The sequence below is a fragment of the Hyperoodon ampullatus genome, assembly GCF_949752795.1.
Source record: "Hyperoodon ampullatus genome assembly, chromosome: 6".
In the NCBI taxonomy this organism is placed as follows: domain Eukaryota; kingdom Metazoa; phylum Chordata; class Mammalia; order Artiodactyla; family Ziphiidae; genus Hyperoodon; species Hyperoodon ampullatus.
In genome coordinates this window covers 105,176,425-105,193,572 of record NC_136919.1, presented here as the reverse complement: position 1 = coordinate 105,193,572, position 17,148 = coordinate 105,176,425, and the positions used below count along the sequence as shown (strand labels likewise).

The 17,148-nt window shown below is 45.2% G+C and overlaps 1 protein-coding gene across 1 annotated transcript in view; it reads right to left on the bottom strand.

Annotated features, from left to right (window-relative positions):
• The window catches only part of WNK2 (WNK lysine deficient protein kinase 2), a gene marked incomplete at its 5' end in the record, with an annotated part of 158,323 nt that overhangs the window by 17,147 nt on the left and 124,028 nt on the right, over positions 1-17,148 (bottom strand). Inside the window, 2 exons of the mRNA XM_079706772.1 lie at positions 10,502-10,761; positions 12,248-12,292. Coding sequence (XP_079562898.1) covers positions 10,502-10,761; positions 12,248-12,292 — 305 coding nt within the window. The remainder of the gene's footprint in view (positions 1-10,501; positions 10,762-12,247; positions 12,293-17,148) is intronic.

Genomic DNA, 17,148 nt, shown 5'->3' with positions numbered 1-17,148 from the left:
AAAATTACTATACTGCCCAAGGCAATCTACAGATTCAGTGCAATCCCTATCAAACTACCAGTGGCATTTTTTCACAGAACTAGAACAAAAAATTTAAAAATGTGCATGGAAACACAAAAGACCCTGATTAGCTGAAGCAATCTTGAGAAAGAAAAACGGAGCTGGAGGAATCAGGCTCCTTGACTTCAGACTATACTACAAAACTACAGTCCTCAAAACAGTATGGTACTGGCACAAAAATAGAAATATAGCTCGATGGAACAGGATAGGACATCCACAAATAAACCCACACACCTATGGTCAATTAATCTAGCAGAAAGGAGGCAAAAACATATACTGGAGAAAAGATAGTCTCTTCAATAAGTGGTTCTGGGCAAACTGGACAGCTACCTGTAAAAGAATAAAATTAGAACATTCTCTAACACCATATATAAAAATAAACTCAAAATGAATTAATGACTTAAATAAGATTGAAAACCATAAATCTCCTCGAGGAAAACATAGGCAGAACACTCTTTGACATAAATCATAGCAATATAGTTGCAGACTTTAATACTTCACTTTCAATGAAGGATAGGACAACCAGATAGAAGATAAGTAAGGAGAGGACCTGAACATCACAAGCCCATTAGGCTTAACAAACATTTCACCTAATAAGAGCAGAATTCTGCAGTGTAAGCCCTGACAAGTAGCTTTTCTTTCTTTCTTTTTTTTTTTTTTTAATGCAAGCGCCTGACTTAAGCTTTGATTTCCTGAGGCATCCACTTCAAAGAAGCCATCTCAAATAAAAACACTGCCAGCCACACAACTAGATAAAGACCTACCATCCCCTTCACCCACCTCCCTCCGAGCTCCTGTAGTATAGAGATCTCTGATTGATTTTAAATAACTGACCATTTGGCTATTTGCCTTTTTCTTTCCTTCTTGCACTTTAATTCCCACTCTTACGTTTCAAGTTCACAAATAAGGAATGAACAGTGAAACTCCAATAAAAGCAGAACCCCAGGCCTGCCTGTCTCTCTCACCTTCTCTCTTTCTCTCTCCCTCCTTGCAACTTCACTATGTAGCCCCAGGTGTGTCATGTAACCCTCCCCTCCAGACCTGTAAGTAATAAACTTTGTCCTTTCCACAGTTTACTGATGGTTATTGCTGAGGAATCTTGCAATCATAGTAAGAACCACAAGGGTTGGTCCAGCCATATGACTGGTTCTGAAAGGGGAACCCAGGCCCAGGTGAGTGTTCCCAGGCATTTCTAGCTGATAGCATCACTACTGATAGGATGAGGGTGGCACAAAACAAATACACATTGTTTTAAAGTGCACAGGGAACATTCTCCAAAACAGGCAATATGTTAGTCCACAGAACAATTTTAAAAGATTAAAATCATACAAAGTATCTTTTCTAACACAATGAATGAAATTAAAAAAATTTTTAAGCTAGAAAACTGGCATATATGTAGAAAGTAAACAATGCACTCAAACAACCAAATAGCCAAAGACGTAATCACAGGGAAATCAGAAAACACCTTAGAACAAATGAAAAGGAAAACACAACATATTAAAATTTATTACATATAGCAAAAGAAGTGTCCAGAGGGAAATTTATAACTGCAGATGTCTACATTAAAAAAGAAGAAAGATCTTAAGCCAATAACTTAACTGTATACCACAATAAACTGAGATAAACAAAATACAGAATAGAAAAACAATATAGGAAAATCAACAAAACCAAAAGTTGGTGTTTTAAAAAGATCAAAAATTGGCAAAGTCTTTAGCTACCAAACTGGATAACTCAGATGAAATAGACAAATTCCTAGAAACACACAAACTTCCAAAACGGACTCAAGAGGAAATAGAAAATCTGAATAGACCTGTAACAAGTAGTGAGATTGAATTATTAATAAAAACCCTCTCAACAAAGAAAAGCCCAGGACCAGACGGCTTCCCTGGTGAATTGTACCATTTAAAGAAGAATTAACACCAATATTTCTCAAACTCTTCCAAAAAGTTGAAGAGGTGGGAACACTTCCTAACTCATTCTATGTAGCCAGCATCACTCTGGTATCAAAGCCAGATAAAGACATCATAAGAAAAAAAAATTACAAATACCTGTGATAAATACTGATGTAGAAATCTTCACTAAAACATTAGCAACCTGGATTCAATAGCATATTAGAAGGAGTATACACCATGACTAGGTGCAATCCTGCAAGGGTGGTTTAATATATGAAAATCAATCAATGTAACACACCATTAATGGAATGAAGAGTTAAGAAAACCATAATTCAAAAAGAGTCATGTACCAAAATGTTCATTGCAGCTCTATTTACAATAGCCAGGAGATGGAAACAACCTAAGTGTCCATCATCAGATGAATGGATAAAGAAGATGTGGCATATACACACAATGGAATATTATTCAGCCATAAAAAGAAACGAAATTGAGTTATTTGTAGTGAGGTGGATGGACCTAGAGTCTGTCATACAGAGTGAAGCCAGAAAGAGAAAGACAAATACCGTATGCTAACACATATATATGGAACCTAAGAAAAAAAAATGTCATGAAGAACCTAGGGGTAAGATGGGAATAAAGACACAGACCTACTAGAGAATGGACTTGAGGATATGGGGAGGGGGAAGGGTAAGCTGTGACAAAGTGAGAGAGTGGCATGGACATATATACACTACCAAACATAAAACAGATAGCTAGTAGGAAGCAGCCGCACAGCACAGGGAGATGAACTCGGTGCTTTGTGACCACCTAGAGGGGTGGGATAGGGAGGGTGGGAGGGAGGGAGACGCAAGAGGGAAGAGATATGGGAACATATGTATATGTATAACTGATTCACTTTGTCATAAAGCAGAAACTAACACACCATTGTAAAGCAATTATACTCCAATAAAGATGTAAAAAAATAGAATGAAAAGTTAAAAAAATATGATCATCTTAATTAATGCAGAAAAACCATTTGACAAAATCCAACACTCTTTCATGACAACAGCACTCAACATACTAGAAATAAAATAGAATTTTCTCAGTATGATAAAGGCCATATATGAAAAAACCCTTGTCAACATCACACTCAATGGTGAAAGACTGAACGTTTTTCCTTTAAGATCAAGACAAAGATGCCCGCTTTTTCCATTTCTATTCAATATAGTACTTGAAGTTCTACCCAGAGAAATTAGGCAAGAAAAGGAAATAAAAGGCACCCAAATTGGAAAGGAAGAAGTAAAGTTATCTCTGTTCAGAATAACATTTCTTATATGCAGATAACCCTAAAGAAAACACACACACACACACACACACACACACACACACACAAACTGCTAGAACTAATTTATGAATTCAGCAAAGTTGCAGGGTAGAAAATCAACACATCAAAATCAGTGGCATTTGTTTTTTTGGCTGTTCCACGTGGCATGTGGGATCCTAGTTCCCCAACCAGGGATCAAACCTGCATCCTCTGCATTGGAAGCATGGAGTTTTAACCACTGGACTGCCAGGGAAGTCCCAGTTGTATTTTTATACACTAGCAATGAACAATCTGAAAAGAAAATTAAGAAAACAATTACATTTAAGCACAAAAAAGAATAAAATACTTAGGAATAATTAAACTAAGGAGTTGAAAGACTTACACACTAAAAACTGCAAAACATTGCTAAAAGAAATTAAAGAAGACATAAATAAATGGGAAGGTATCCCATGTTTGTGGATTTGAAGACTTAATATTGTTAATATGTGAATACCACCCAAAGCCAATCTATAGAGATTTGATGCATCACTATCAAAGTCTCAATGGCATGTTTTCAAGAAATAGAAAAACTCATCCTAAAACTCATTTGGATTCTCAAGGGATCCCAATAAGCAAAACGGTCCTAAAAAAGGACAAAGTTGGAAGACTCATATTTCTTGACTTCAGAAACTACTGCAAAGCTACAGAAATCAAAACAGCGTAATATTAGCAACATGATAGACTGTAGACCAATGGAATAGAATAGAAAATCCAGAAATAAACCTTTGCATATATGACCAATTGATTTTCAAGAAGGGTGCCAAGACCATTCAATGGGAAAAGGACAGTTTTTCCAACAAATACTGCTGGAACAACTAGATATCAACATGCAAAAGAATAAAGATGGTCCCTTACCAAACACCATATATAAAAAATAACTCAAAATGGATAAAAGGCCTAAACATAAGAGCTACAATTATTAAACTCTTAGAATCTTTAGAGAGCACATAGAAGGAAACATGGGGGGAAAGCTTTATAACATTGGATTTGGCAATAAATCATTGCCAAATCCAATGACATAGGCAATAAAAGAAAAAATAAACTGGAATTTATAAAAATGAAAAACCTTTAGGCATCAAAAGACATTATCAACAGAGTAAAAAGGTAACTCACAGAATGGGAATTATTTTTGGAAATCACATATCTGAAAAGCGATTAATATCCAGAATATAGAGAGAATTCCTCCAACTCAACAACAAAAAAAGAAACAACTCAATTAAAAAATGGGCAAAAACCCCTTCCACCATGTGAGGATACAATGAGAAGTCTGCAACCTGGAAGGGGCCCTCACCCTAGCATGCTGACATCCTCATCTCAGACGTCCAGCCTCCAGGACTGTGAGAAATAAATTTCTGTTGTTTATATTTAAAAAATAGGCAAAAGCCTTGAATTATTTTTCCAAAGAAGACATACAAATGGCCAATAAGCTCATGAAAAGATGCTCAACATCACTGATCATTAGGGAAATGCAAACCACCTCACACCTATCAAGATGGCTACTATGAAAAAAATCAGAAAATAGAAGGTATTAGAGAGGATGTGGAGAAACTGGAGCCCTTGTGTACTGCTGGTGGGGATGTAAAATGGTGCAGCTGCTCTGGAAAGTAGTTTGGTGATTCCTCAAAAAATTAAAACTAGAATTACCATATGATCTAGTGATTCCACTTCTGGGTATATACCCTAAAGAACTGAAAGCAAAGACTCAAAGAGATATCTATATATCCATGTTCATAATAGCATTATGTACAACAGTTAAAAGGTAGAAGCAACCCAAGTGTCCATCAACAGATGAACGGATAAAACAAAATGTGGTATGTACATACAACGGACTACGACTCAGCGTTTAAAAGGAAGGAAAGTCTTTCAAGACACTGATGAAAGAAATCAAAGATGATACTAACAGTCCACATAGAGGGGTGGGATGGGGGCTGGGAGGGAAATGCAAGAGGGAGGAGAAATGGGGATATATGTATATCTATAGCTGATTCACTTTGTTATAAAGCAGAAACTAACACACCATTGTAAAGCAATTATACTCCAATAAACATGTTTAAAAATTAATTAATTAATTTTAAAAAAAGATGATACAAACAGATGCAGAGATATACCATGTTCTTGGATTGGAAGAATCAACATTGTGAAAATGACTCTACTACCCAAAGCAATCTACAGATTCAATGCAGTCCCTATCAAATTACCAGTGGCATTTTCACAGAAGTAGAACAAGAAATTTTACAATCCATATGGAAACACGAAAGACCCCGAAGAGCCAAAACAATCTTGAGAAAGAAAGACAGAGCTGGAGGAATCCAGGCTCTCTGACTTCAGACTATACTACAAAGCTACAGTAATCAAGACAGTATGGTACTGGCACAAAAACAGAAATATAGATCAATGGAACAGGATAGAAAGCCCAGAGACAAACCCACACACATATGGTCACTTTGTCTTTGACAAAGGAGGCAAGAATATACAATGGAGAAAAGACAGCCTCTTCAGTAAGTGGTGCTGGGAAAACTGGACAGCTACATGTAAAAGAATGACATTAGAACACTTCCTAACACCATACACAAAAATAAACTCAAAATGGATTAAGGACCTAAATGTAAGGCCAGACACTATCAAACTCTTAGAGGAAAACATAGGCAGAACACTCTATGACATAAATCACAGCAAGATCCTTTTTGACCCACCTCCTAAAGTAATGTAAATAAAAACAAAAATAAACAAATGGGATCTAATGAAACTTAAAAGCTTTTGCACAGCAAAGGAAACCATAAACCATAAACCATAAAGATGAAAAGACAACCCTCAAAATGGGAGAAGATATTTGCAAACGAAGCAACTGACAAAGGATTAATCTCCAAAACTTACAAGCAGCTCATGCAGCTCAATATCAAAAAAACAAACAACCCAATCCAAAAATGGGCAGAAGACCTAAATAGACATTTCTCCAAAGAAGACATACAGATTGCCAACAAACACATGAAAAGATACTTAGCATCACTAATCATTAGAGAAATGCAAATCAAAATCATGGTGTCACCTCACACCGGTCAGAATGGCCACCATCAAAAAAATCTACAAACTATAAATGCTGGAGAGGGTGTGGAGAAAATGGAACCCTCTTGCACTGTTGGTGGGAACGTAAATTGATATAGCTACTATGGAGAACATTATGGAGGGTCCTTAAAAAGCTAAAAATAGAACTACCATATGACCCAGCAATCCCACTATTGGGCATATACCCTGAGAATACCATAATTCAAAAGGACACATGCACCACAGTGTTCATTGCAGCACTATTTACAATAGCCAGGACATGCAAGCAATCTAAATGTCCATCGACAGATGAATGGATAAAGAAGATGTGTCACATACATACAATGGAATATTACTCAGCCATAAAAGGAACGAAATTGAGTTATTTGTAATGAGGTGGATGGACCTAGAGTCTGTCACACAGACGGAAGTAAGTCAGAAAGAGAAAAACAAATACCGTATGCTAACGCATATATATGGAATCTAAGAAACCGGTACTGATGAACGTAGTGGCAGGGCAGGAATAAAGACACAGATGTAGAGAACAGACTTGAGGACACAGTGGGGGAAGGAGAATCTGGGACAAAGTGAGAGAGTAGCACTGACTTATATATACTATCAAATATAAAATGGATGACAAGTGGGAAGCTGCTGCATAGCACAGGGAGATCAGTTTGATGCTTTGTGATGACCTAGACGGGTGGGATAGGGAAGGTGGGAGGGAGGCTCAAGAGGGAGGGGATATGGGGATATATGTATACATATAGCTGATTCACTTTGCTGTACAGCAGTAACTAACACAACATTGTAAAGCAATTATACTCCAATAAAGATGAAAAAAATAGTAATAAAAAATAAGTAAATAAAAAGGAAGGAAATTCTGACATACACTACAACATGGATGAAACTTGAAGACATTATGCTAAGTGACATAAACCAGTTATAGACACATACTGTATGATTCTACTTATATGAGGTACCTAGAGAAGTCAAATTCATAGAGACAGAAAGTAGAATGGTAGTTGCCAAGGGCTTGGGGGAAGGGGGCCATATATATACAGGCAGTTAGTTTTCATTGGGTATAGAGTTTCAGTTTTGCAAAATGAAAAAATTGGAGATGGATGGTGGTGATGGTTGGACAACAATATAATGCAATTAATACCACTGAACTGTATAGACTTAAAAATGGTTAAGATGTTAAATTTTATGTTATGTGTATTCTACCACAATTTAAAAAAATTGAAGCTTGAAAGCATTATGGTAAGCCAGTGACAAAAGGGCAAATATTGTATGATTCTACTTATATGAGGTACCAAGAGAAGTCAAATTCATAGTAGAATAGAGGTTACCAGAGTTACCAGAAAGAGGGACTGGAGAGTTATTTCTTATTGAGTAGTTTCTGTCTGGGATAATAAAAAAGTTCTAGAAATGGATAGTGGTGAATAGTTTAAAAAAAAAAAACACACCTTATTAAGAATCCCAGGGCTTCTCTGGTGGCGCAGTGGTTGAGAGTCTGCCTGCCAATGCAGGGGACACGGGTTCGTGCCCCGGTCCGGGAAGATCCCACATGCCGCGGAGCAGCTGGACCCGTGAGCCATGGCCGCTGAGCCTGCGTGTCCGGAGCCTGTGCTCCGCAACAGGAGAGGCCACAACAGTGAGAGGCCCGCGTACCGCAAAAAAAAAAAAAAAAAAAAAAAAAAAAAGAATCCCAGACATCTGAACAACAGAGTTAGCAGAGCTGACCGACAGGGGCTGGCCCAGCACAGATACTGAGAGCTGTTGTGGTGGAGTCTGGACAGAAGAGTAGAGACTAGCCTGCCCAGGGCTTGAGGTGCAGAACCTGCAGGGCCTTGGGGCTGTGTTATGAATTCTCAGTTCTGTCCCAGAATAATGGAGAACAGATTTGAGGAGTTAAACTCATGGAGGTGCACTGTCGGGAGGTTACTACAGAAGAGGAACAAAAGTTCAGACTGGGAGTGTGGACGTGAGAGGGAATGAAAGAGGATGACCTCAAGCACCTGTGGAGCAGTGGCTGACAGCCTGGGTCAAAAATCCAGTCCCAGCAAGTTTTAAAGAACTGGAAACACACAAAATCTGTTCTCTTATCACAGTGCAATTAGGCTTAAAAAATGCCCCAAAAACCACTATCAAAAAGATCATGAGGAAATTAATAACTGTATTACCTCAAATCACCATGGAAATTATAAAATATTTTGACCAGAGGTTAAAGAAAATGTTACATATCAAAACCTTTGGAATGCAGCTAATACCACTAGAAGGAACTTTATAGCCTGAATGCCTGTATTATAAAAGAAGAAAGGCTCAAAATCAATGCACTACACATCTCAAGAAACTTTCTAGAACAAAAAAGTAACCCAAAGATAGAAGAGAAGAAATAATAAAAGGAAGCAGCTAATGAAATATACAATGAAGAATTACCATCAAAGTGATGAGTTCTTTGAAAAGGCAAATAAAATATATAAATTCAGAGAAATCACCAATATCAGAATGAAAAACAAGACATCACTGCAAATCCTGCAAACTGTGAAAAGAAAATATTATAAACAACTCTATACCAATTAATTGGAAAACTTAGATAAATTTAGAGGTGTATCAATTGTTAGAAAAGCAGTATTTAACAGAAAGAAGAAATAGAAAACCCAAATGGTACTAAAACTGTAAAAGAAATTAAATCCATAATGGAAACCTTACCCTCAAGGGTTGTAGATATGTGTGATAAATATGTAACAGCAAAATGTCAATCATAGCTCATAGGTAGAAGGTATCTGAGAGTTCACTGAAGAATTTTCAATCTTTTGTATGTTCGAAACTTTTTGAAGTAAAAGATCATAGGGGAACCTTCCTACACTCAAAAAAAAAAAAAAGGCCATCATCAAAAAAATCTACAAACAATAAATGCTGGAGAGGGTATGGAGAGAAAGGAACCCTCCTTCACTGTTGGTGGGAATGTAAATTGGTACAGCCACTATGCAGAACAGTACGGAGGTTCCTTAAAAAACTAAAATAGAACTACTATATGATCCAGCAATCCCACTCCTGGGCATATATCTGGAGAAAAACATGGTCCAAAAGGATACATGCACCCCAATGTTCACTGCAGCACTTTTTACAATAGCCAAGACATGGAAGCAATCTACATGTCCATCAACAGAGGAATGGATAAAGAAGATGTGGTATATATATATAACGGAATATTACCCAGCCATTAAGAAGAATGAAATAATGCCATTTGCAGCAACATGGATGGACCTAGAGATTGTCATACTGAGTGAAGTAAGTTAGACAGAGAAAGACAAATATCATACAATACCACTTATATGTGGAATCTAAAATAAAAAATGATACAAATGAACTTATTCACAAAACAGAAACAGATTCACAGACTTAGAGAACTGAACTTACGGTTACCTGGGAGAAGGGTGGGGGAGGAATAGGGCGTTTGGGATTGACATGTACACACTGCTGTATTTAAAATGGATAAGCAACAAGGACCCACTATATAGCACAGGGAACTCTGCTCAACATTATGTGACAACCTAAATGGGAAAAGAATTTGAAAAAGAATAGATACATGTATATGTATAACTGAATCACTTTGATGAACACCTGAAACTAAGACAACATTGTTAATCAACTATACTCCAATAAAAAATTAAAAGTTAAAAAGAAAAACAAAACCCTCCTGGCCCAGATGGCTTCACCAGTGAACTCTGTTAAACATTTCAGGAAAAAATAACATAACCTTGCACAAACTCCTCCAGGAGACTGAAAAAGAGGGAATACTCCTTCAAGTAGGCTTTGAAGTCAGCAGTCCTAATACAGGAACAATTCACACAACAAAACCCAAGACAGCAGCTCCTCACTTCTGCCCCACGTGGTCTGGGGCGCCTGAGCTAAAACTCAATCAGGGGTGCAGACCCCACCCACTTTGCCAGCTTGGGCTCTGGTGGAAGACAGGTTGAGGTGGGCTCACCAGGATGAGGCCACACCTGCAAGCTGCTGGCCAGTCCCACCTAGACACTGGCCAACACTGGGCTAGGGCCTGCTGCTCAGCTGTTCTGCTGAGATCTGGAGTCACAGCTTCATTCCCACTCCGTGCCTTCGACTCTGGACAAGCCCAGCCCCACCCCCATGCCCCACTTACAGCCCGTGCCTCGCCAGAGGCTGGGGGCCAGCCTGCCATGGCCTCCATGTCATGCAACTTCTGCGTCTGCTTCAACTGGTTGAGTGACGGCTTCAGCTGTGTGGGCCCAACCGTCTTGCTTGTCCACTCGTCCACCAACTTGTGCAGGTCGTCCGTGAAGGTGCCTTTCTTGTTGTTGCTGTTGTTCACCTGCGCCTGGATGTGCAGGGCAGGTTGGGGGCCCGGCTCAGGGCCCGGGACCAGGCTGCTGGTGGAGGACCCTAGAGAGCACACACAGGCCAGGGTTGGTGACACCACACGCCAGCACCACTGGCTGGCTGCAGTCATTCATACAGTGGTCTCGCTTAAGCCAGGCAACACCTTGCTTCAGGAGATGGTCTGCATTGGGGGGGGCGGTCCATGTAGTTTTAGACACAGTGGAGCGACCTCAGCGGACTGGATATTGCCAGGCAGCCATCACCCATCTCATCAGCCAGGGGACAGGACCCCAGCTGCCGGCAGCCTCACTCAGCATCCTCTGTGCCCACACTGCCCAGGACCACCAGACCCCCCCATGTGAGAGAGTTCAGAAAACTCCTGGTGCAGCTGGACACAGACTGGGGGCAAATTCCTCACGCTTCTGCACTCTCAGCTCTAATATGAGGATTCAGAGGAGATTCAACAAGACTTTAGGCAGAATGCTTAGCAGCTGCGGCTATCCTTCCAGCAAAGGGAAAATGCTTGCAATAGGCTGGATTGCTGATGTTTCTGTGAATGATAATGACTTGGTGATTTGGAATTTAAGACACAGAAATCACGCCTCTCCTCACCAGACCGTGTAATAATAATAAAGGATACAAATGCCCAGAGCCTTCCGTCATGGGTCTACAGGCTTGGTGCCAACTGAGGGGCTGATGCCTGTAGCAGGAGGAACTGGGAGGCCCGGCTGCCCGGGAAGGCCTGGAGCTGTGGCTTAGGCGGAGCTGGACAAAGGTGAGCGCACTTGGCCACTTCACTCAAAGATCTTTTTTAATGACCAAAACAGGACTTTAAAATTTTTTTGAATTGTGTCCCTTTCCTTCCCCAGCACGTAATTTCTTATTGGCAGTTTTGGATAAACCAATTTTAAAATTTTCTGCATTAAATAAATAACCTAATGACCATCTCTTCAAACAAGCCATTGCAATATGTAGTTTACTTTAGAGGCTAGCAATGAAACAGCACAGACACAAACAGTTAAACATTAGTGATGAGATTTTACACACGCTGCTATTTCTACATGAACATTTCAGCCAGAAAAGAAAAACAGAAAAATTAAAAAAAAAAAAAAAAAAAAAAAAGGCATGAGATGAGAGCAGTGGGCGGCCCAGGTAAACTGATACCCATTTTGTCCCGGCATCTCTCCTCTGTGAGGGGCACTCATCTTTAGCACTTCAAGGAAATACTCATTCCTAAGGTTTTGGAAAAGGAGCCAATTAATGATTGGTAATATGTGGACGTTCCGGAGAAGGACAGCCTGTTAGATGTGAACTGGCAAGAATGCACAAACTCTAGGAGCCATGGAGACTCAAAAGGGCGCCCGAGGGCGGCTATCTCGCCAGGCGGAGGCCAAGCAGCACCCGCAAAGGGTGGGCGCGGAGCAGGCCCACGCCCGGCCACCCCCTGGGCCCTTGGCTCCCGGTCTAGTCGCGGAAACCCTGATGCACACTAGCCACAATAAAGCCCATGCGATGGAAGCGGACAAGGGGTAAAAAACCCGATAATTACGACTGCTGTGCTCTTTGCCTAGACAGAGACGCTTCAAGGCAGACCCTGCAAGGGAAGAAGAAATGACACAAGACCACAGGGTTAGGCAGGACAGCACACATGGGGGACAAGCCACCACACTCTAAGCAAAAGTCATCAGTGTGTGAGGAGGAGCAAAGGCCAGCAGTTCAGAGAGAAGGGACCAGCCTCCTGGGCTAACTGGGCGGCCCCCAAGTCAGTGTGGAGGTTCACACGAGCTTCGCCGAGGGGCGGAGGTGCAGGGCCAAGCCCCAAGCTTCAGGTAGAAGTGTGTGTGTGACTCTAGAAGCATATTCAAAAAAAAAAAAAGAGAGAGAGAGAAAGGAGAGAAAAAAAAAAAAAGCAAAGCACACTGCTTGGCTTTCAAATGTAAGGTTTCTGGGAGCCCCGCTGGTTGAGGCAGGAAACCCACTTAGACTCAGCCAGGAGAGCTCTCAATGGAGCAGCCTAGCTCTGCCCAGAGGGAGGCCCATGGGCGGTTTTCCAAGTGCAAAAAGATACATTGTTTTGCAGGTTTGAGGCCAATCCCAGGTCCTGGACAGCTGCCCTGAACAGGCCAGTGGCAAGCGTGGTGGGGAAATATGAGGGGTCCTATCTAGAGAGGTGGGAGGCAGGGCCGACCCTGATTCTCTGTATCGCTGCTGCCTCATCTGGGATTCCAGGTCCACTGGGGCAGGGTGAGGCCTCCTTATTGCACCGTGACTAAATGCTGCCAGGCCCTGGGCTCCCCAGAGGCTGCCTGTGCTAAGACAGACGGGCAGTGACTTTAGTGTCTGGCACTGACAGTCAGTGCCCACCTGGAGGGCAGATGAGCTGCCCGGGAGGGGCTGCCACACCCGGCTTACCCAGTGGCATCCCAGGGAGCCAAGCAGGCAAACGTGGGACGGGCAAGGACGGCTCAGGTGTCCCCAAGGTCACTCAGCAAGGCCACACTAGCACGGAGGGTGTCTGTGCTCCGGCCCACGGCCCCCTCGCCTGGAGCACAATTCCCTGCACACGCCATACTCCCTGGAGGGTGCCCGCCACACAGCCATTCCCAGCACTCTCGCTGTGGAAGGCAAGATGCTGCCTCCTGCATTTGGGGACGGGGGCCAAAGGCTCCTTGGGGAAGAGCTGTGCCCACTGGGCTCAGAAACCTAGCTCAAATTGAGTTGCACTTCTTTTTGTTCATTCTGTTGTGTTCTATGAGGCTGACTTGGTAAAAAGGGAGGTGATATTCTGTTGGGGGTCTCTAATGTGCGAGTAAAACCAAAAAGGCCAGCGATCCAGACTGACTGATTCTCAGTGGGAACTTTGAAGGGTTTTTGCTGGTCTGTGTCCTGTGATGGACCCAACTGAGAGCACAAGGCCCTCTGGGGGCTCTGAGGGACGAAGGGAGGAGGGTCCTGGGCTCTGTGAGCGTGCAGGGCACCAGATGAGAGCACGTTTCCTAGTCAGATTCCTGTGGTTGTAGCGTCCTCTGGGCCACAGCAGTCCCCTAGAGATGACCCTGGGACATGGGACTAATCACTCTGCCAGGTCCTTGCAGCCTCACAGTAGCAGGTTCTTTCAAAAGGCTGCTCTGTGCCTGCCTGGCACCACCTAGTGCGGCTAGAGCTCTGCTTTCAGAGCTGCCTCCCCTCACCCTCACAGGAAAGAGAACACGCCAGCCAGCCCCAGGAGCTGCCTGGTCAGGAGTGCTAGACAGAGCCTGGGCCTGCGATCACGGCCCCAGACCGACCTTCCCGGGAACCCAGGGTCAAAGCAATCAGCCACCAGGACGCGGTGCTCACAGCCAGAGAGTGATACCAGCCCACTGAGACCTCCACACCGTCACCGGACACAGCCCGAGGAGATGGAGCACGGATAGCCCCCAGCCTTCCGTGCCCTCACTGAACACAGGCCCGGAGGTGACCGGAATACAGACGGCTCCCAGCCCTTAGGGTGGACCTTTAAACACAAACAAACCAGATTCGGGTCCCTCCACACGGAGACCACACTGTCCGGCTCAGTGCAGAACCACAGCTGAGCAGGCACCATGTGGCTAACCAGTCCACGCTCACACCAGAGCCCTTGTCCATCCTCAGGTGGCCACTTGAATCTCCTCCCCCGTGTCTGTGCCCTGGCCTGGGTCCTGCCCTCAACACCCACCATGCAGACAGATTCTGATGAACAAGCCTCCACCCAGCCCTGCTCAACCCGTACTGTGCTAGTGTATACATCGAGTTCCTGCCTACAGAGCCAGCAGGCTACAAGGCAGCAACACAAGGGCACCAGGGCCACAAAGGACCCACAGAGGGCCCACATGGGACCCACAAGGGGCCCACTTATGGCCCACAGGAGGCCTACAGGGGACCCACATGGGCCCCCAGGAAGCCCACATCAGGCCCACAGGGGGCATAATGGTTTTAACCAGCCCCACCCCTGGTTTCCCATGAAGAGTGAGTCTTCCCCTGTAGGACTTCCGTCCTTAGCCAAGGCTTGGCAAGAGCTGGCTTAGAGGCCCCAGAACGACTCAGAGAAGCTTCCACAAGGGCAGATGCTAGGGACGCAGGGCTTGGCAGCCTCTCCCAGCTGTTGGGAAAACTGTTCTTCCCAGACTGCAAAGGAGCAACACACTGGATGACCTAAAGCCTTGTCCTGGTGCAGCACGTGTCTGCAGGAGTCGCCCCCAGAGCCACCAGCCACCTGCCCTCACAGCCAGGCCAGGGGTCTCGGGCACCACCCAGGCCTGTGTGCAGTGAGGCCCCCACACCACTTGCCCCCACATTCACTCTGGCATGGAAACAGAGGCTACTCCTGGTGTGCACGGTCAGCACTGTCGGGCACCCAGTGCCATCTAGACCCTTGGACCGCTCGAGGGACACCTCAAATCCCAGGGTATCCGATGCGGGCAGACTGCTTAAGAAGTGGGCCAGGCCCTGTAGCCACGACCACACCTGCTGTTCTTTTTTTGTGTGTGTGTGGTATGTGGGCCTCTCACTGTTGTGGCCTCTCCCGTTGCGGAGCACAGGCTCCGGACACGCAGCCTCAGCGGCCATAGCTCACGGGCCCAGCCGCTCTGTGGCATGTGGGATCCTCCCGGACCGGGGCACAAACCCGTGTCCCCTGCATCGGCAGGCGGACTCTCAACCACTGCGCTACCAGGGAAGCCCCCACACCTGCTGTTTATCAGTGTTCAAATACTAACGAAGCTCACAGGAACCGGGGCCAGCAGCCTCAGTGCGGACCAGCCAGGGGCCTCCCCACCTTCCCCATGACAAGAGGGGTACCTCCAACGGTCAGCCTTACACCCGACAGTGGCTTTAGACACTCTGTTCTGGCACCAGAAACAAATGGCATATAGAGCCAAAACATCAATTCCGGGCGTCTCCGTATCCAGCCACCTAGTCTCAAGCCAAGGCAAGTGCTGAAACTCTTCTGTGCAGCATGAACAGGGAAGCAGGAGTGTCTCGGCCCTGCCCTAGGGTGACTCCACCCTGAGCTTCATTCCCCAGCTGGCACGGGGCCTGCCCTTAGGACAGCTCAAGCTGAGTGGTCGTAGGGTGGGGTGGGGCTTTGTGAGGGGGTGTCTCCTCCCTGGGTGACCTCCCCTGCCTGAGTCCCCACAGGGAGAGATGAGAACACTCCCAGGTGCGGGAAGGACCTGGGGGCTGCACAGCAGCCCCTGGGGGTCCCAGAGACAAACGTGCTACAGCATGGGCACCTGGCCTGCTGCTGATGGACACGTGCGAACAACACAAAGCAGACCCCATCGTTCCACGTGCACAGAGAAAGTCCTGGAAGGGTACCCGCACCTGCCTCTGTTCAGATGAGGAGGAGCCAGAGGCAGGGAGGATCAATGGGTCTGACAACAGCTTCTGACCAACAGGACGAAACCACTTCTGAACACGACCGCGCCTCCCCCGCCCGACTCCAAGCTTCCCTGAACCCTCCACTGGCCACAAGGAGGGTTCTGTGCCCAGAGCCTCACCCCCACATCTGCCCTTCCGTGGGGGCCCGCCCGCCTACTGTTCTGATGGCTGGCCTGTCCCAGCTCCCGCCCCGCGGAGGCGTCCAGGCTTTACCCTCCCTCCTGCCGCTCTCCATCCTGTGCGTGGTTGCCTCGCCCACCCCAAGTTACCTCCTCACCTCCTGAAGCTGCCTGCAGCTCCACCCAGGTGCCCCCACCCGTCTCCAACCTCGCTCATCTTCTCTGAGGTTCACTGAAGCTGGGACCTTCCTTCTGTACTTCAAAGCTTAACACAGGTTTTTATTTTCCTAGAGTCTTGTCCCCTGTTCAGTTCAAGGCAGCAAATTGAAAACCCTCTCTTGGCTTTAGCTCTGGGCTGGGCTAGCTGCCCCCACATCCCCAAAGCCATGGCCCTCAGCACCCAAGCTCAAGCTCCCTCTAGCCCTCATCCCACCGAGTGGGCACACTTCAGGGTCTTCCAACTGCTCTGCATGCCCTCCTCTCTACCATCTTTGCCCAAAGTCCCCCTGCCTCTCCGCCCTCAGGGGCTGCAACCAGCTTTGAATTTCCCTCCAGTCTCTCACAGGCATGTACTCAGTCTCCTCGCAGACCACAAAGCTCCTTGGTCACCCAGAAACCAACAGACTGAGGACGCCTAGAGGGCTTGGCAAATGCCAGGGCACGTGGGACAGGAGGGGGTGTCCTGGGGCATCCCACCCCGTTAGAGCCGCAGGAGCTCAGGCTGAGCCTGCACATGCCCCCAGTTGGAGGCCTGTGGGTGAGAGGACCCAGGGCAGGAACCCACAGCACAGTCTCGGACCAGCAACCTCAGACCATGTGGGGGCCAAGCTGTGGCCCGAAGACTAGGAACTCAGCCAAGGTGCGCCTAAAAGGGCCAGGGTGTGAAAACAAGCAGTACCATCAGATTCACAGCATCAGAGACTGGAAATAA